Source organism: Mustela erminea, chromosome 17 (genome assembly GCF_009829155.1).
Source record: "Mustela erminea isolate mMusErm1 chromosome 17, mMusErm1.Pri, whole genome shotgun sequence".
NCBI lineage: Eukaryota > Metazoa > Chordata > Mammalia > Carnivora > Mustelidae > Mustela > Mustela erminea.
In genome coordinates, this window is record NC_045630.1 from 9469513 (window position 1) to 9490469 (window position 20957).

The window sequence follows — 20957 nt, forward strand, 5'->3', positions numbered from 1 at the left end:
GTTGAAACTGGGGAAAAAAAAAAAAAAATCAAGGAGATCAGACCTTAAGCCACCATCTGATCAACCCCAGCCTCTAGGATTTGATCCTAAAGACTTTTTTGCCCTAAGTTCCTTTTCTGAGACAAGGCAGAATTGACAAGGCAGTCCTCTCCTCTGCCTGGCAAAGTTAATAAGCACAGACTAATGGGCTTCCCTAGTGGTCTCATGGGGAGTTCCAACACTTCCTACACTAGTTGATCACAATATAGAAACTAGATTTTTATTGTGTGACTTAAAATTATCCTGTAAATCACTATCTGTTCTCAGTGTCACAGAACTGGGTGACATCTTTAAACTACAGTGGCCTATCGTACACCTCAAGATATTTACAGGAATGTGCAAAGCACTATTACTTGTGATAACTCAATATTGGAAATGACTCAAAGTTTCATCCATGGTAAAAATGGATAAACTGTCCCATATTCATAAAAGGGGATATACGGGGACGCCTGGGTGGCTCAGTTGGTTAAGCAGCTGCCTTCGGCTCATGATCCCAGCATCCTGGGATCGAGTCCTACATCGATCGGGCTCCTTGCTCCGCAGGGAGCCTGCTTCTCCCTCTGACTCTGCCTGCCACTCTGTCTGCCTGTGCTCACTCTTGCTCTCTCTCTCTGACAAATAAATAAATAAAATCTTTAAAAAAAAGGTGGGGGGGATATACGATTCAGCAATGAAAGTAAGACACTTCTTCATTTAATAATATGGAGGACTCGAATGGGCATACTGCTGCTGAGTGGAAGTCAGGCACAACAGAATACATAAATGTGTGATTTGTATAAAATTCAAACACAAACGAAACCAATCTATGATGAGAGAACAGTGGTTACCCTTGGTGAAGGGGACTAGATAATAACTAGGAAAGGTCATCAGAGAAGCTTTTTTTTAAATGGAGATATATAGACATACAACTTTAGTTTCAGGTGCAGAACATAATGACTGGGTATTTGTCTATACAGCAAAATGACTGCCACAGTGAGTTTAGTTAACATCCAACACCATAAAAAGCCACAGATTTTTTTGTGTGTGATGAGAACTTTTTTGTTTGTTTGTTTTTCTTAACTAGGCTCCATGCCCAACGTGGGGCTTGAACTCACACCCCTGAGATCAAGACCCAAGATCGAGAGCCGGATACTCTCCTGATTGAGCCACCCAGGTACCCCATGCTAAGAACATCTAAGATCTATTATCTTAGCAACTTTCAAATAATGCCATACGGTATTATTAACTAGAGTCGCCATGCTGTCCAGGACATCTCTGTGACTTTTTTACCCTGTAACTAGAAGTGTGTAACTTCTGACCACCCTCGCCCGTTTTGCACACCCCTACCAACTGCCTGTCTCTGGCAGTTACCAATGTGTTCTCCCTGTCTTTAAGCCTGTGGGGTTTTAGGGTTTTCTTGCTCAGAACTGCCCGGACTATCCCACTTCTTTGTAGTTCCATACAAGTTTTACGATAGCTTGTTTTACTTCTGTGAAAAATACCACTGTAATTTTGAGAGAGATTGCACTAATCTGTAGATTCCTCCGGGTAGTACAGACATTTTAACAATACTAATTCTTCCAGTCCCTGGGCACAGAGTATCTTCCCATTTATTTGAGTCTGACTTAATTTCTTTCATCAGTGTCTTATAGCTGTCAAAGTTTAGGTCTGTCACATGCTTGACTAGCAGAGCAGCTTTTTCAGGCACGAGAAAGGTTCCGTATAACAAGGTAGTTAGTAGCAAAAGGGGTAAAATACTATGCACTTACTGGGCATTTTGCTGTATTGTGTGCTATGTTAAAATGTTTACTTATTTCTAACAATAGCTATCATATACAATAGGAATTAGTTTATTGTCATGCTCCTAATTCAGTATATACCTTATAGCCTTCCTTTCTCATCTACTTTTGAGGGGCCAGAATAGTTCTTAAGAAGCTGTTTCATTAAATTCCGACCTTGCTAGTCAGCTAGGACAAAAACTGAGATGCTGGAGGAAGCCATTTCTTTTGAAAGAGAAGACATTTTACATTGAAGTATCTGTTTTATCTTCTATGTTCAAATGAGTTACAAAGGCACATGGCAAATCACAAGTAAATGGTTGATGGAAAGCAGGTAAACCATATTTTTTAGAAGGTAATTTAGTACCTTGTCACAGAGCTAATGCTTTTAAGGTTTTCTAGGCCCCAGGGATCTATTAGGGAAATCAACACAATTACTTTCATAAAGCTCCGTCATGACATGGAGCCTTAATACCTCCACCAACACTGTTTTTGAGAGAACAGTTTTTGTGTGAAGTTGCGTTGAATATCTTCCATTTTCTATATTGAGGACAAAAAATGCTGCCTTAGGGACTCCGTTTAATTTTTATAAAAGATTATTATGCATGTTCAATAGGTAATTCATTAATACCATCTTTTTTGGTTATTATCATTAAGTTTTATTAACACTATTAATGTTACACCGTATGAATGTGTCCACTGTGAGCCTCAGTACCCAGAGTACCCACTTTGCTGACTTCGCCCATCTCCTCAGGTCTTCTTTCCTCAAAGTGTTTTTTGGTTTTTGTTCTTTAAATTGTGGTCACTTACCGTGAGATCTACCCCCTGAACAGATTTTTAAGTCACAATACAGCACTGTTATCAACAGTCTTGGTGTTGTACTATGTGTCTCTGGAACCTATTCATTGTTCATCACCTTCAGCAGATGCTGTGAACGTCATCTCCATAGTGAAATGTCCCCAGCCACTTTATCTCAAGTTATAGATTACCACCCACCTCCTAGAGACTGCCAGATGGTCCACGGGGCTCCTTTCTCTTCTTGGAACTAATCGCTACGTGCCATGGCACATTATCACATGTTCATCTCATTTATGATGTCTCCCCCTACTATACTATAAGTTCCACTAGGAATTTTCATTGGTCTTTTCTGAATCCTTGGGGCCCACCACCATACCAGGTACCACACCAGGTCTTTCATCAGGGAACTGTTGAGTCAAAGGACAAACCACCCAACAACCTGCATTTCATATGTTTAAAAAAATCTGAAGTCTCAGCCACTTCTTTGGTCTCTTTCCCTCAACAAGGATCTCTTATACCACAAATTTTGTTATGCGTTTCAATGAGACAGGGCACAATTATAATAGATAGTTTCTTGCATACTTGCTAAAGTATGGTAATTGTAAAGAACCGGCCAACAATGGACTCCTTCTTAGATTTCTCTGTAAGGAAACTGGCTGTTCAAAGCAAAACTATTAAGAACACATTATAGAGCTTATTATGATGTGGACATGAAATGTAGGACAATAATGACACAAGGGACTGGAAGAGGGAAACTGAAACATTTTCTTCTACCAATCTTGGGTTATGGGGCACCTGGGTGGCTCAGTGGGTTAAGTGACTGCCTTCGGCTCAGGTCATGATGCTAGAGTCCTGGGATCAAGTCCTACATCAGGCTCCCAGCTCCACAGGGAGTCTGCTTCTCACTCTGACCTTCTCGAACCCTCTCATGTTCTCTCTCACTCTCTCTTTCTCAAATGAATAAATAAAATCTTTAAAAAAAAAGCTCTGCTGGCTATATTAATATCGAAGTAAGCTTTGATATTAAGGAGTATTAAAGAATAAGGAGTATTACTATAGAAAAGGAAGCCATTTCATCATGATGAAAGAGTTAACTCATCAAAAATGTAAATTTAAATACACATGTAATCTACCTGAGCTTCAAAGCAAAAATTGACAAAAGTTGAAAAGAAAAATAGACAAGTCCTCAATTCTTGTTGGAGGTTTCAACATGCCTCTTTCTAGGTGACTGACAGCAAGCAGGAAAAAAATCAGCTAGGACACAGAACAACTCTACTCAAAAGAACACGCATTCTAAGTGCATGTAGAACACGAACCAAAACAGACCCTGTGCTGGGCCAGAAAACAAGTTTCAACAAATTTAAAAAGATGGAGATCATACATAAAGTATATTCTCTGTCTGCAACAAAATTAGAAATAAGAGAAATCAGAAAAATCATCCAATATTTAGAAATTTAAACATTTCTCAATAACTCATAGGTCAAACAGAAATCACAAAAACAATATCAAGTATTTTCTACTGAACGGAAATAAACATACAAAATGTCAATATTTGTGCAATGTAGCTAAGGCAGTGTGCAGCTTTAAATGCTCACATAAAGAAAAGAATGGTCTGAAGTCAATGATCTAGTAAGCTTCTAAAGAGGTTAGAAAAAGTGAGTAAAACATGTCAGTCCAGAACAGTTTACTTCAAAGAAGTTATTTTCTTGCATTACTGAGACTACGCACAGACTTCCAGCCTCTGACTGTTATCTGGAGGCACGGATACTTAAAAACTTTGATGGGCTATTCTTTTTTCGCTGTTTTTTAAATACAGGCAGGCTCCACGTCCAGGGTGGAGCCCAATGTGGGACCTGAGCTGAGGTCAAGAGTCAGACCCTTCACAGACCGAGCCACCCAGGTGTCCCTACTGGTGCTGCTCTTAAATAGGGGTCAAGGCTAAAACCAGAGTAGCCACTGCCTCAGGGGACACCCGTACTTAATTACAACGGAAGAGTTTATATCAGTCCAATCTTTCTACCCAGGTTATTGTCTCGATAATTAAATATTCCATCACCTCAGATAGGAGAGTAATAGGGAAACAAACTTCAAATTTGTTAGTGGGGCTGAAATTACCTTGGGAATCCAGTTTGCTCTAACTAATCGTGGAGGAGAAGGCTACTCTGAATAAAGTCTGGACCATTGAAAAAGCTGCATTATTACATTTAAGACACAAAGAGTTCACTCAATAATTTGCCAGAGAGCAGACCTGCTTTTACATAATTAATGTGCAAATAAATATTTTGATGCGGTGTATTTTATAACAGAATTAGAGATGTCTTGTGAAATACTGCTTTTATGACTCATTTGGTTAGCTAATTCTTTCTTCAGAAATTGGTAAAATTGGGGCTAGTTAAGGACTAGGTTCCACAGAAGACCAAAAAAGAAAAAAGGAAAAAATTACCAAGATTTCATGTATTTAGAGCCCAATATATAGTCCATGCTATTTAGTATTCACTAGAATTAAAGAAAAACTGGCTACTAAATGCTACCATGTGACAAGTTTCTGACAATAAAACAGTTAAATGCGTTATGTGCCCCTTACCAATATGAGCTCTGTCAGATATGATAAGCCTTTTTTCCCAGCCTTCCAGACCTAGAGAGGAGAAAAAAGATACAGCGTATTAAACACTTTGTATAATATCTCATTTCTTTAGAAATACAATGTTTAAAAGTGTTTTTCACAGAAGTCATCACTTACACATCTTGTCTTCCATATAGGAAACATGTTAAATAAGAATTTTCCCACCTGTCATTCATTATATCTACACTCATTCACTTATTCTGTCTTTTTAAATATTTTATTCTAAACAGCTCCAAATGTAAGCCAACCAAATCCACATAAAATACTTCAAAGAATCCAAAAGCAAATGAGAGGAAAAGGTCATTATTGTTAGAGGCAGGGGAGGGGTAATTAGCTGCAGAGCAGGAGGAGAATTTCAAGAAATGGGTTAATTTGGGGACCAGCACCCTTTCCCAAAAGACAATTATAAATAGGTGGGGTTAAATGAAATAATAAAATGTTCTCACTAGTTCCTCCAAAGCACTATCAACCACCAACCTTACTACAACGACTTATAACATGATATACACATCTTTCCATTTAGCTGTGAATGCCTGAGAGCAGGGACCATGAATTTTCAGAACATGGAGCCTATCATCCCATAACTGTTCAAAGAACTACTGCTGAATGAATAAATGGATCCAAATGGATATGTTTCTTTAAAGACAGTGCCTTTGTGAGCTACATGCATTCTAAGAATAAGCTGCGAGGCTCTAAACATTTTCAAAGCTAGTATCTAGATAGTAAAACTTTACTGTTAATTTTGATAATATCCAAAGATGTGTCTCGAAAAGGATTCCTTATAAAGAGGAAGGGCTAAAAGTGAAACGGGAATCTCAAGCCTCCCCCTCTATTGCTGTTTTTGACATGTGAGTACGTTTTCTAAAGTTAGCTTCAGGCCTATTATAAAGAAAATATTACAAAGAGAGTAAAGCAGATTCAGCTGGTAAGACAGGCCAAAAGGAAAAAGAAAGGAGGGCAAAATTTTTAAAGGGGATTTAGGAGAACAGAGGGCAACCTGGGAACCAGCTGACCAAATTCAAAAGTAGCCAACACCGAAGTAAAAAATGCAGAGAGGGGGCACCTGGGTGGCTCAGTGGGTTAAAGCCTCTGCTTTCGGCTCAGGTCATGATCCCAGGGTCCTGGGATCGAGCCCCACATGGGGAGCCTGCTTCCATTCCTGTCTCTCTGCCTGCCTCTCTGCCTACTTGTGATCTCTGTCTGTCAAACAAATAAATAAAATCTTAAAAAAAAAAAAAATGCAGAGAGGACAGCAGAGATGGTAGGAGGGCAGGCAGGATTCCATGATGTCAGAGTTAGTTGCTTGAGGCTGGGTTGTTGCTTTTGAACCTGAACAATGAACTTTCACAACATAATGAGTCTGAGTATTTTAAATAGGAGCCAAGCTAAAGGGAAACAATGCTTTTCCTCAACTGCGTATTATTTGCATGACCAAATTCCCCACCAAACCCTAGCAAGGCAGCCAAAGTGAAGGTAAACAGCCTTCCAAAGACCCAAAAGAGATGACTAGGAAGGGCAGGAAATGAAGCCTTAAAACACATTTTTTGGAGGAGTCGGAAGTCAATACCTGTCCCAGAAGAAGCGTTTGCTTCACTTGGAAGGAGGGAGGACAACAACCCCCTTTTACCCCTGGGCTCTACAACCGGCAGAAACAAGACTGACTGACCCGGTGTGCAAGGGGACCTCACTGGTTTCCTGACTCAGGAAGTTAATGTTTGGTTTGGGAGACGGGGACACAGACTTGAGCACAAATGACAAAAAGAACTCAGGAATCTCTGAGTCTCACCGCCGGTGGAGAGTAACCCCAGCAGCCTACAGACACTCTGCGGATGACCCAGGTGTGAAAAGTCCGGGCTTACACAATGACCGTATTATGTGTGTCTTTTGTTGGAAATACTGATTAAAATGAATACAATTTAGCTGAAAAAGCTGCCCCACAGCTTTAACCAGCAATTTTAAAGTATAAGACCAAATGTTAACTTTGTCTGACATGAGATCCCGGTGCAATTTCCAAAAAACAAACTAGCCCCTAGGCAAAGTGGTCATTCTTCCCATACCTTTTCCTTTTTGGACATTTTTCTCTGCTTCCTCAAATAATCCGGGAAGATGAATTACCACACCATTTCCTAAAGGAAAGCAAACAAATCCCAACCTTAAATATCTATACTTATAATACAGACATCAAGATAACCCTCCCCTAGAATAGTGTAAAAATGAAGACTTTGACAAATGGGACATCTGATCAAGGGAGTTACCATGGAAACGATTCCAGTTTTAAACAGTAGTGTAATGTAAATACATAATACATAGAATATAAAACACTAATATTACATTCAGTATAATTTGAAATTTCTTTAAAACAAAGTAAAACTGATCTTTTGAAAGAACCAAGTTGCGTCGTTCTAGGCAAATGGAACAAAGTTACAGCAGACTAACTAAATCAAGGCCTTTCAAATTAGGGAATCATATCCTATTATTGGTGAAAAAGTTAATTTAGTGGGTTAAAAGTGATTAGCATTTTTAAAGATTAAAAACTAGAAGACTGCAGATTGCATCATGTTATAAGGGTTCAGAATCAATCCACAAAACACCCCTTTTATTGCTCACTGAGCATCAGTGTTTGGAAAGCTAACCTGATGATCTAGTTTATAAAATTAAGATTGCCAATGACAGTTAAACACAAATTACTCCAAAAAAGTATTAGCGTTAAAAGACAGAGTTGTAAAATAGCCAGTTAGGTATATTCCAGAAGGTACCAAGGTGAAGACTAACAAGGGATCAATGAATCATTTGAGTAGTGAGATATGAACTCAGCTCAGATAATGAAAAATGAACACAAGGGAAGGGGGGAACCCCAAGTGGTTCGGTTCATACACTTACCAATGAATGCAGTAACATTTGGGTTAATTATTCCACTGGGCAAAAGATGAAAATCATATTCCACAGAATCTACAACAACTGTATGGCCGGCATTATTTCCTCCCTGAAAGTACAAGACGGGAAAATTGAACCTGACAATAAATATGACGAGTAACGTATCTCCAAAGCGAATTAATCATTTCTTCCTAAAATATCAATATAACTTAAGAAAACCCAAGTATGTATCTCCCACAAATACATATTCTTCAGAGGCTTCACGTTATTTTGGCTACCCTCTCTTCTTTCCCCATCACAGTAACCACAGGAGTGGTTTCTTTTCTGACAGGAACTAGGAAACTGGGGAATTCAGGTTTCTGGAACATTGACAGACATACACCCTCTTAAAAGAAAAAAACGTGAAAAAAAGTACAGGGAACAATATTTTGTTCTTGGCACTCTCTAGGACATGGAGCAATCTAATTAAAAATCCATAATATTTTATCTAAACGTAGAAAAGTCCCTAAATTAGGGGCACCTGGGTGGCTCAGTGGATTGGGCCTCTCTGCCTTCGGCTTGGGTCATGATCTCAGGGTTCTGGATGGAGCCCCGCATGGGGCTCTGTGCTCGGAGGGGAGCCTGCTTCCCCCTCTTTCTCTGTCTGCCTCTCTGCCTACTTGTGATCTCTGTCAAATAAATAAATAAAATCTAAAAAAAGAAAAGAAAAATCCCTAAATTAGAAAAGACGAATCTAACCAGTTACCTTAAATCGATGTAAACATTTACGTAATTCCCATTGTATTCAGAGTATCAAGCAGCTCTGTGACCTGAAATTTGTATTTATCAGCTGGGAAATTTCCCAAGGAACTTTCTCAAATATTAGCTACCCCGAGACTCTAATTTTTTTAATTTATGAGTCAATCCTGTGAGTCTGTTTGGTACCAATCCCTGAATCCACTCATTTCTGGATAAAATAATATACTGGGTCAAGGTATCCCTAAGCGGAGAAACATACTATAAACCCACAGTGAAACTTCCTGAAGCTCAAGCCTAAAAATGGTCAAGAAGCAAGATATGAAGTCGTGTTCTAAAAATCAGGTGCACAGCAGATGGATCAAGTGACCAGATAATTTTTCTATTTTTAAGTTTAAAAAACACAGAAGAAAAACCAACCAATTATATGCCTAAACTTCTACACTTTGACAGTCACAAAAAGTTAAAGCAAACAAACTAGGAATATATTTGCAACAAATAAAAACCTTAACATCCTGGCTGGACTTTAAAAAAATTCCAATCGAAACTACATCCCTTGAGAATGTTTGGTTTAACTTTATCCCGTGGCTATTTTTGACAAGATGAATGTTATTTATTTTTTACCAAATCATCACCAACCAGGAATTCCCCCCCCCCCGCAAAAAAAGCCAGAAAACAGGTCCTGCAAAGGAAAAAAAAATCATCTAAAAAGTAAATGCCTATTTAGACTGTGTTTCGCACAGATACAAAGCAAAGAATTCCTTACTTACAGACTAGTGTATGACAGGTGTGAAAAAGACCGCAGTGGGGACCTGAAGTCTGGAAAACAATGGGGGGATGGCAAGCAATACCTCCTTGCCTCGATACACCAACAGGATCAGTGACTATTTCCTTCCTATTTATTTTTTAATACGAAATATCTGCATATAATACAGAAGGCACAGACGGGACACACAGTGACGTCTGCCTCATGCTCCTTCCTCACCCACCCTACCCGGCTCCAGGCCAGCCAGCTGCCACCAGTTTTTGGTGTCCTTCCCGAGGGAATTCTGCATAAGTGAACAGGTATTTGCATGTTGTTTTATTCCACACATACAAGTGGCAGCAAACTACATACTCCTGGGCAGCTTGTTTTTATTAAGCAGATCTGGGCACACATTCCTCACCCTGCAGCCAAAGCATCTCCTCCTTTTAACAGCGACACTGTCCTGCTACTCATAAGGACACGGAATTTATTTACCTGGTCCCACCAAAGAGGCAGCCCAGTTGTTTGCAACCTTTTGTCGTTATAAACAATGTCACAGTACACTTCCTGGTGCACACTTTATTATTACTTCACACGTGTGCAAGCTTATCACCAATTCTGATAGACTCCCAAGATAAAAATAACTCAGGACAATTCTTACTTGTTTTGTTGTTGTTGTTGTTGGTTTTTAAGATTTTATTTATTTCACAGAGACAGAGATCACAAGTAGGCAGAGAGGCAGGCAGAGAGAGGAAGGAAAGCAGGCTCCCTGCTGAGACCCTGAGATCATGACCTGAGCTGAAGGCAAAGGCTTTAACCCACTGAGCCACCCACATGCCCCCTTGGTTTTCAAAGAGTATCTTTTACTCTATCCCTCCTACCAATATTGGCCTTTTTATCAGGACTTTTTATGATTTAGGAAACCTCCCACAAACTTCAGGAAAAATCTTTTCAGAATATGAAGCTCATTAAAATTTCTTGAGATCCTATGAAGATGCTAAATTCTAAATTGTTGTAAATCACTAAATCTAATAAATTTTTACTAAATTGCTAAGGCATTAGTAATTTTCCACAAAAAAAAAACCAGTCGAGATTATTTCAGCAAAATCATTTTATTGTTTTATTTTTTGTTATTTTATTTTTTGTTATTTTATTGTTTCCATCATTTGCTTAAGATAAAAAAAAAAAACACACCATAACTTTTGAGAAGACCTTTGAAGTAAGTCTCCCTAATTTACACAAAATTATTTTTATAGAGATACCAACATATATCTTTTGCTGAAACTATTATTAAGTCAGTGGTGCCCAATTATGATCTTATTGTGTAACAAAACCCTACTTTGATAATATTTTACCGAGATAGGCAGCACTGGTGGCAGTAACCATAATAAAGACATGTTTCTTTCTGTGACGCAGGTGGTTGTGAACTGAGTCATCGTGACAGATGATGTTAGGGGGATAAACTGCCTTAATCTGTAAATTCTTCCAAGTTTACAGGTGGTGGTTTGGGCTGGAAAAGTTCACTGCAAAAGGCTTGAATCACTTTACTGAACTGCTGAGCTCACTCCAACATTAACCCACCCCTTCAATAACCAATGTCCTATAAAGCTTACTATCTGATTAAAATCTCATTTAAATTCTATTTTGTTGAGCAAGAAAATATGGTTAAATATACCCAGAATAACGCTAGATTATCCTATTAAGGAGCTAGGGGGGAAAAATGTAAGTGTGCTTCTTAATATAGCTGGTCATTAGTGCCCTAAGGGGAAATGGGGGTATGACAGCTTCTAATCTTAAAACACACAACCTGTAGAAAAGAAAAAAAAAAAGATTCTCAAGGTGAACGGAGAAGGAGCTACTAAGGAGATTCTTACAAGGCAATCTATACATGAATTAAGTTTAGGATAGCCATGTTTTACAAAATGCAACAGATGAAGCTTCAAGTTTGAAGTGTCTATTTAGATACTAACATAAAATATTTATATTCTATATGTGGAATATACAAAAGTCACCTTGGGAGCTCAGGCATTTGTCTCCGAACATAGATTATACTGGTCCAAGGAGAGGTCACATGCGTTAGCAAACAGCAAAACAAGGTTTCGACGGGAACACCGTTGCCAACCACCGCCTCACCCACCCACCCAAGCCTTCCAGTGAATTACAAGGGCAGAGTCTGAACCACTGGTTCCACATTCGTGATCACCCTCCCTCTCCCATGAGCAACTCTATGAGCGGGTGCCAGAGTAAGCAGCAAGAACGCATATATTTAATCAGGATTAATAATTCTTGTAAGTAGCACTGGGGAGGCCAGATAACTATAGAAATGTTAAGACAAAATAATTTCTTGCCTACTTTTAAGAGGAACCTACCATTTGCTTTTCAATACAAAATTTCTGCAAGACAAACTTGATAAATTATCCCTAATTTATATAGTACTAATCATGTGTTCAGGTTATCAGTTAATATAACTACCTCGTTCTGTTTTGCTAAATACCCATAACTCATGATCCCAGTCACTCATGTAGCATTTAACACTTAAATATCAAAGCTGTATGTTTTATATTATGTAACTAAAAACACAGAATATTGTGGACTAGCAATTAATGTTGTTTTCCAGATCAATCAGATCAACAGAGAAAGGTTTTTAACTATTTAAAATTTTTAATATTTTTATTTGAAATATAACTTCTCAAACCCCAAGAAACAAAAGACCAGCATGAACCCAAAGTGACCATATTACATGGCAACTTTCTTCAAAGAAAAACACAAGTTTATAATGTCTTACTGATGACCGAATACGAAAAATAAATACAAATTCATTGTATTAAAGAATAAATATACAAAAAAAAAATCCCAATCACATCTCACGAGTCACAAAACATCCCCTAATTTGGTATTTATTTTACTCATTTTCTTTGACTATTACTGTTACATCAGGATTAAATGTAAAAAAAAAAATTATTAAATAAGCTTTTTAATGACCAAGAAAAAAATGTCCCCATTGACAAATTAGAAGATGATGATGGGGTGAAAAAAGAAAAAAAAAAAAGAAGGAACTAAAATTCTATGTTCTCAAAGCTTAAAAAAAAAAAAAGTCAAAGTTTCTGGTGTATACTTTTTCATTTTTTTAAACCACTACTGAGATAGTTCATTTTCATTGTTTTATAGTTAAAATAATAAAAACCTATTTAAATTCCAAACATTCCTCCCTCAAGAAAAACCCTAGGTCAAACAGTTAAGACTATTAGCAGACAATTCACAAATAATAACCCCAAACTAATATCTCCTCCTTCCGTATTTTCCTATCTGAAATTAACTCTAGTTCAGCCATACCTTTTGTGTGTTCAGTCCCATTTCTTTCCCTTCCTCCCTCCTAAACCCCTTATTTTGCAAATCATAGTAATCATTCCCTCCGGCCACAGTAATTGATCCAGACCTGGAAACTTGATCTAACCTAAGCCAGAGACAAGCTCCTCCCCTCTAGGAATTTGATTTGGAGAGCAAGGAAGGCAGTTAGTTTAGGGACACCCTGCAATGAGGGGCAGGGGCGGGGAGGCTGCCAGTTCTGGCTGCTGAGATCCCAGGAGCTGCCTTTACCTAAGGCGGCTCTGAGGACTGACCACCCAGCTCCTGCCTCAAACAAATCCCCATTTTGCTTAAGATGGTCTCTCTCCATTGCCTGCAAATAAAAGAATCCAAATGATTCACAACACAAACTAACTGCGACATAATATGTATACAGCTGGCTCTCTAAAGTTCACGTCTTGGCCTGGTGATAAACTGAATATAAAAAATTATTAACTTCCAAATCTTAATAGTTATGTAGTTCAGAACAAAACTCTCAAACAGAACAGGGATGATATAATGGTATTTAGTGATTTTGTAACTATTCTCAGCTATGTACTTATAGCAATTTGGTTTTAAGCTTAAGAAAGGTCGTTTTCTTTCCATGGCTTGAGGAACCTCTGGTTCTGAGGGAACCAGAAGCTGTCAAGCTGACTCTAGAATTAAAGTTTGGATCAGGAAATGCTGATATGTGCAAGTTTCTAATTGAGAAGCTCCAAGGTCCAGGGGAGATTAAAAAAAAGAAGAAGAAGAAAGAAAGAAAAGTTTGGAAGGGAATGAATTGACATTGGTCTGCAAAAGTAACTACTTAGAAAAAACCCAACAACAAAAAAAGTGACTCATGCTTGTTAACTCAAGTTTGCTATTAGGTCTTCCTTTACTGCAAACTATGCTGTCTGCCCCGCCCCAATTTCCTGCTGTGATCCAGGAGTTAAAGGCGCGTCCACAGCCTCCTGCAGGGTTACAAACTCCAACAATGGCATCTCTGCCAGCAATGGTAGAGGCCCAAGAGTCCAGGGCTAACAATCTCATGCACACAGCCGGGAGGCATTTCTCAGGCCACTCAGGCCTCTAAAATGGTCTATGTGTCTTCTCTTTGTCCTTTCTGCTCTGAATACATGAACACTCTCTTATAATGACGGAGCTCTAAGTGAACATCTGTCAAGAACAGTGAGCCCTCTGGATTACGGCAGAGAACCGCAATGCCTCGGACCCCACGCCTCAGAACTATTCCAGCCACCAAAACAAGGGTCCCCATTTCTGGCCTAGAGTCTTCAAGCATCTTAGAAACCTAACAATCTTTTGAGACAATGCTTATTACCTGTGCTGGTTTCTTGGTAAAGAGCTGTGTCTGTTTTTCTAGGTGAAACATTTCACTATTCACCAAAACTAAAACACTTGTTAATCCACAGCAATAAAGTAATCATAAACAAGGATGTCTGTTCTTCTTCTTCTTCTTCTTTTTTTTTTTTAAGATTTTATTTATTCATCTGAGAGAGCCAGAGAGAGACAGAACAAGCAGCGGGGAGTGGAGAGGGGGGCCTGCAGCAGGCCAGGGAGTCGGAGGACCCTCATGACTGAGCCAAAGGCAGATTCTCAACCGACTGAGCCACCCGAGTGCCCCAAGGTTGACTATACTTTATGAAAAGTTGTGTAACTGCAATTAGCTTGTGATTTCAAAGTAGCACAGGTTAAGTTACCACCAGTAAGCTGAACAATTAATCTATTCAACAGTAACCAGATACACTAGATAGGAAGAGAAAACATATACAGGGTATCTGAATTTCTTTTTTGCAAAGACATCCAAGCATACTTCTCAGTTATCTTTTAAGGCTTTAAGATACCCACTTTACATTATTACAGTTAACTTCCAGTTTCATACACAGATAAATACACATGACGAAAAGCTTTGTGGACGTTTTTAGGTCCAAATCAAGAAGCTTTTAGACTCTAGGTACCTAAATCTAATATACACACTTACTAAACCAGGGTCCCAGAAGGGAAGATCATACATGCAACCAAAAAATGCATAAACCAAAGATGTGTGATGCAGCTCTTTGTAAATGCGTGATTAAAAACTCACCTAATCATTATATTTATAAAAACATTTTCTTAAAAACACACTGAAATTAAACAGCAGATTTCAAGTAAAAAAAAAATTCTCATAAATAAAATGTTTCCTTTAAAAAGGTTTTAAAAAGCTTAATACCAAAAAAACCCATTTTTAAAAGACAAAATCCCATTTTTAAAAGAATTCTATTATACTGAATTAAATATAATTAAAAGTTCAATGCAAAGAACCAACCCATATTGGAGCCAAAGTAGCCCTGGGAACGGTCTACTATTTACTCTTCTCAGTTGCTGTTTGCCAGGCAACTAAATACCTCAAAGTCCCTTTTTCCACTGGTAAAATATTCTGAATAGTTACCAAGCTTCACTTATTGGTATGTAGCTCATCGACAGGGATCTTTAGTGTCAAAATATAACAGTTCCCCAAAAGATAATAGAGTTAAATTTGTATCCAGTTATAGTAAACTATTACCTATTTTTCAATTTACCATTTCACCCTAGATTTGTTCTGGGCAACAGTCTGTTCTAAAGATAACTTAAACTTAAAATTACCCAACTAACTGACCCAGTCCCACCAAAATTAAAGGAAAAAAAAATTGACCAGATACCACTGAGATGATGTCATTATTTAAAAATTTATGCCTCAAAAGTAGAGAAAATATATTTTTTAAAGAATTATATATCACCTATACTTTTATATACTACTGTACCATTACATGCAAATGAGAGGATTTATAGATCATGTATATCAATAGAATAGGCTTAAATAGTGAACAACTTGGGACATCCTCATTCAACTTTCAGATCTACTGCCCTAAGCAGACAAAAACTATTTACTAGAATTACACGGCATTCGACTATGCTAAGGAAATACACACAGATACAAATATCAGTTATCTATTTTCAGGCAGATACAAGAGATAAGACTTTAGTATAATCTACTAAAGCCTTTGAACATAATGGCACAATATAGTAAGTATTACTTAAAATACTAAGTAACAAGTATTAATTCAATAAATGCTGGGGATTCCACCTTAAAATCATGCCATCACTCAGTTAACTTGTCCAAGGAGATGTTAAAATAATCTACAGGAAAGGGTTAAGCTACTGGTTTCAAAAAAATTTCTAGAGGTGATCCAGTCACCTAACAAGTATTTGTGGAGTATTTACTTCCTCTCTGCCTCACAGAGCACTTGATGCTATGGAAAAAGACAACAACAAAGAATTAAGTCCTCTTTTTGAGAAAACTTCTAGCAGGGAAAACACAGAAATCCAAGAAAGCAAGATTTAACCAAGTACACCACACATTGGTATACAATTCTGTACTTGGGAAATACTATGAACCAAAACAAACAAACAAAAACAAAAACAAAAAACAAAAACAACTCATAGTCAGGGGCACAGAAAACAGCAATTATTTTAAACCTGGAAGAATGACTTACCTTAAACCCTAATTCTCTACCATCTTCCAAATTACAGGAAGTGATCTGGGAGGTAATTTTAGCTGTAGAAAGCCAAGGCATTGCATAACACTTTAGTTATCCCTTTTAAGTTATCTCTCAGTTTTTCTGATTATTCCAAAGAGAAAGTCTCAGTTTGCTGCTGTTAGGTCTTTTACACTTTTCTTTCTTTCTTTTTGGACTTAGTTGGTTTCAGAGCCTTCTGTGAATGCCAGCATCTAACCACAAGTTAACGTTTTTTTCATTGTATTTACTACACAGCAAGCTTTTTATATATATAACAAGTGACAGAATAGACTTTCCCTTTATAATTAATTTCAGCTAATATTTTCTCTTTATATTACTTTAAAACCTTGCGGGGGAAGGGGGGACACCAAGAAATGAAATACTGATCTGGCTATTCCCAATCACAGGCAACTTCCAAGACTACCATGTTTGCTTTCCAGGTGAACACTAAGTAAGCCCTCGCTTAAGAAGCAGTAGAAAGTGCAACAGTTAAAATCTCTGTAGTTACTACTCAACAAAATAAAATAAACTGTAACAGTTTACTTTGGAGGATCTGGCGGGGAGGGGGAGTCAGCAAGAGGCCTCCTAACAAACCTACTTTTAAGCTGCCAGAAAGGGGCTTTCCTCTGCCCATACCTTAACTCTTTGAAAAACCTGTACCAGTATCCTTCTCCACCCGACCTTGGCAATACTTGCTTATGTAGCAGTCATCCAGTAGACTGTAAGCTACTTGTGGGCACAATCCCTGCATTTTAAACTTCTTAATTCTGGGGCCAAGCAGTTCCGTAAGACTATCACCTGTAGATCCTCATTATGTGATTGCTGGATAAATGAACTAGGCCTAGAGTCCTATACTTCTTTGTCTTGAAAGACATCAGTTTAAAATTAAGATGTTTCTAGTGATTGTCCTTTGATGCAAGTTCTATACACATATTTATGGGTCTAGAGAATTTACCAAATTATAAATAACTGCATAAAAATCCTGAATTTGAAATATAGACCTTAAGTGCACCGATGATGAAAATGCCACTATCTTTGCATCTACTCTTTCCAAAAGGCATTTGATATATTAAAATATCCATTTAAGAACAATGTCAGTTTTTCTTTTAAAAACTTTATTTTGGAAAAAATTTCTTATGATTCTGTTGTTAAACTATGGATACATTATACGTATACCACCGCTCAAGAAACAATGTGTATAAAATTTGAGTTTGGGGCATAAATATGACCAAAAACACATATTAAACTCCAACAAAGTAACTGTTTTCAGTAATACACAAAATTTAAATGATCAAACAAGGCAATTCAAGCTTAAAATATCTTCTCAAATGTTGACTTACCCCAGAGTTCTACACACACTAAGAATTTCAACATTCAGTAGTTTTCAGTTTTATAAGCCAGGAGAACTTCATTAAGAAGTCAGCTTACTAGAGCTGGCCAATTAATATAAAGTGAATCAAAGTGAATCATAAGAGATACGCTTCAATCTATTCATTCTGTGTCTACTTTCACTAACAAAACTAGTAAGAATCCTTCTAATGATGAGTTCTTAAAAGGCACCAGCATATGAAGATTTTAGAATTATATAAAGTTTGCAGGAAGTTGAAGTTTACAGGAGAGGAAAGTCTGCCTAACAGGTTTGCTCTAATGTTCCTCCTCTATCTTGAGTTAACAGTTTAAAGCCAAACTTGGCTCCTTCTCAATGACTTCTCTCTAGGCTTCCCAAGGGCATCAGATGAGATTGGTCCATGACCTTCTTCAAGAGGACATGCATGATAACATTGTAACATCTTCTCCAATCTACAAACTAATTCCACTATTTTTCAAAGAAACATTACAATTGAGAATCTTTTAGAATAAATGCTACTGATCGTTACATTTCCCAAACCTTCTTACAATCCATAATGTAATTCAGACTAAGTATTAATATTTCCAGAAAAGGAAGAGCTCCGGAACGACAAGGAAGGGCACAAACAGGCCCAGTCTCTCTCCCTTTTTACCCAACAAGAGTTAGGTATTCTCCTACTTCTTTCCCTACAGCATGGCCAGATCTGATTTTAAGACAAAAGCGGGGTGAAAATGGACTTGCAGAGCAATTCCTTAGGCAATGTTGGGCAGGACTTCAATGGAAACAAGCTTAGAAGTAAGATACGAAGTCATGTAAGTATGTCTCCAGAGAGGTGGAGGGATAGAGATCCAAAGGTGGGGAGAGGTGGTGGGGTGCTAGTGGTAATACTAGGAGGCAACACCTATTTCAGCTAAGAAATGGGCAGGGAGTTTCTTCATGCAAAAAAAAAAAAAAAAAAAAAAAAGACAAATCAGCTTTTTCTGTGAGTGTGATTACCTTTGTTCCTGCGTGCTCAGAATGATAATCAGTTTCAGGTGAATAGCCTTCAATCCAGAGGGCCTACTAACTTGTTAGAACATATACAGCATGGCATCCTCATTGTGCCATGTTCATGAAGAAACCCTGTCGCGAGGTAAACAGCAGCTCGTTTCAGACATATTACAATTTGTTTTGAAAGTGGTTATTGCTCAACTAGTTCGAATTTTGAAATTGGTAATAGTTATCTAAGAGCCTTTACAAAAGCGTAGCCTAGAGGCTGCTTCAAAAGCAAGCGACAAATAGGAAGAAAGCTTACACTGAAAACCACGTGTCTCCCGGTAGGAAGTACATTACCAATCCATTTCCCGAAAGTTCACTTTCCATGTGAGCGTAACAATGTAAATATTTCTAAACACCAGATCTGACATGCACGTATTTACTCGCCTCACTCGCAAAAGAGCTGGGATTCTCTCCTCTGGGACCGACGAGTAAAAATCATCTACCCTTAATATCAATACGCGGAATACGGAGTCCAAAACCCGGGCCATTAACCGTCCAAAGGCGGGGATGGGTTCTCATGTCAACAAAGTGGACCGGAGGCGGCAAAGGTCTGAACACCGGGGGCCTGCAGGTGGGGGATGGCGAGAGGCTTTCCGGGCGCGTCGGAACAATCCAGTCCCACTTGGTCTCGCTGGGTGGGTGGGCGATTGGGGGGATGGGGGGGCTCGCGGCCGCGAGGGGTCTCCGCCCGGAGTCGGGAGCAGGCCTCTGGCGGCAGCTCCTCCAACTCAGACCGTATCCCACCCCCACCCCGGCCCCAAGCTCGGGGCTGGGCACTAGCCCCCCGACGGAAAACTGCTACTCCCCAGGCATCGCGCATCTCTCGGGGACTCCGGGCCCACCCTGGTTTCCTCCAGCGCCACCGCAACCCTCAGCCCAGGACCTCAGGTCAGGGGTCTCTGACCTCCCGCCATTTCTCCACGTCGCCGCAGCTCCGAGCGGGAGAGAACCTCAAGGTGACACCTTCTTTGGGACGATGGAGCCAGGTTCCGCGCCCGCGCCCTCGGGCCCGGCTTCCCGTCACAGCCCGGTCGCCTCACCTGGCAGCGGCACACGATGTCGGCGTCCTGCGCCAGCAGATCCACCACCTTCCCTTTGCCTTCGTCGCCCCACTGCGCGCCCAGCACCACCGTCACCCGGTTCCCCCCGGGCCGCGCCCCGGGGCGGCCACAGTCGCCGTTGGGCAGGGAGGATGCCGCCGGGTTGGTCTCGGCGAACGCCATGGCTCCAGTGACGCGAGGAGAGCCCGAAAGAGACGCGGGCGACGACGGGTGCGCGAACTGAACCGCTCTGCGGCCGCCAGCCACATGCGGAGGAAGAAGGAGCCAGAGGCCGGCCCCGCCCCCGCCCCCGCCCCCGCCGGGCCGCCACCCTCCAGCCAGGCCCCGCCCCGCTCTCCGCCACAGCCCACTCAAGGGGCGACCATGACTGCTCCGCGCAGGCCGGCAGCCGCAGCACCGCCCGCAGGAAGAGGCCCCGGTGGCGGCAACCGCCGCCACCCGGGACCGAGGCCACGCCCCTTCCGCAGCCCGGCGCGCCACCCCAGAGCGAGCCCCGCGAGCGGAAGGGGGCCGGGGCGGGGCCTCCAGCGCGCTTCGCCTCGACGCCCCGCCTACCTGCCCTTCTCCCGCTTTTCAAACCGGAGAGGCGCGGAGGTGCGTGCTCGAGCGTCGCACTACAACTCCCGGCATGCAACGCCCTGGGTCGAGGCGACGTTTTCTGGTGCCATGCTGGTTGTCGTCTCCAGGTCACCCTCTCTGAAGGCGTTTTCAAATTATTTTTTGACGACTTGTTTTTATTAAGGGTAGGGGTACTGTGTGCGAAGCACAAAGGGTGGAATTCCAAACTACAAATGGGATGGAGGGGAAACGTACAGATTTAGAACTGGGAACGAAAGGTCTACAAGTAAGAACAGAGGGGGGACGGGGGTCGAAAAGGGTGTATTCCAGAGTGGAGCAATAGAGGACCCTGGAACCGAAAATCTGAACTGAAAACCCTTCTAGTTTACACATTAGTAACAGAGGCTCAGAGGGGAGGAGGGCAACAGTGATGTATCGTTTGTGCCAAATCCTGTGATGCACTTCGCGCTTTTCAATCCCACAACCATGTAGGTAGTACT

General features: G+C 40.1%; 1 protein-coding gene across 2 annotated transcripts in view; it reads right to left on the reverse strand.

Moving 5' to 3' along the window:
• ADSS2 (adenylosuccinate synthase 2) overlaps window positions 1–20346 on the reverse strand; it is a 34907-nt gene extending 14561 nt beyond the window's left edge. The window contains exons 1-4 of one of the 2 annotated variants that reach the window (XM_032317871.1): window positions 19879–20344; window positions 8098–8200; window positions 7275–7343; window positions 5179–5229 (exon numbers count right to left, since the gene is read on the reverse strand). In XM_032317871.1, the coding sequence (XP_032173762.1) occupies window positions 5179–5229; window positions 7275–7343; window positions 8098–8200; window positions 19879–20061 (406 nt within the window). In that variant the 5' untranslated portion in view covers window positions 20062–20344. Of the gene's footprint in view, window positions 1–5178; window positions 5230–7274; window positions 7344–8097; window positions 8201–19878 lie in introns of both variants that reach the window. The other variant, XM_032317870.1, reaches the window with a different exon arrangement.
• Between the last annotated feature and the right edge of the window lie 611 nt (window positions 20347–20957).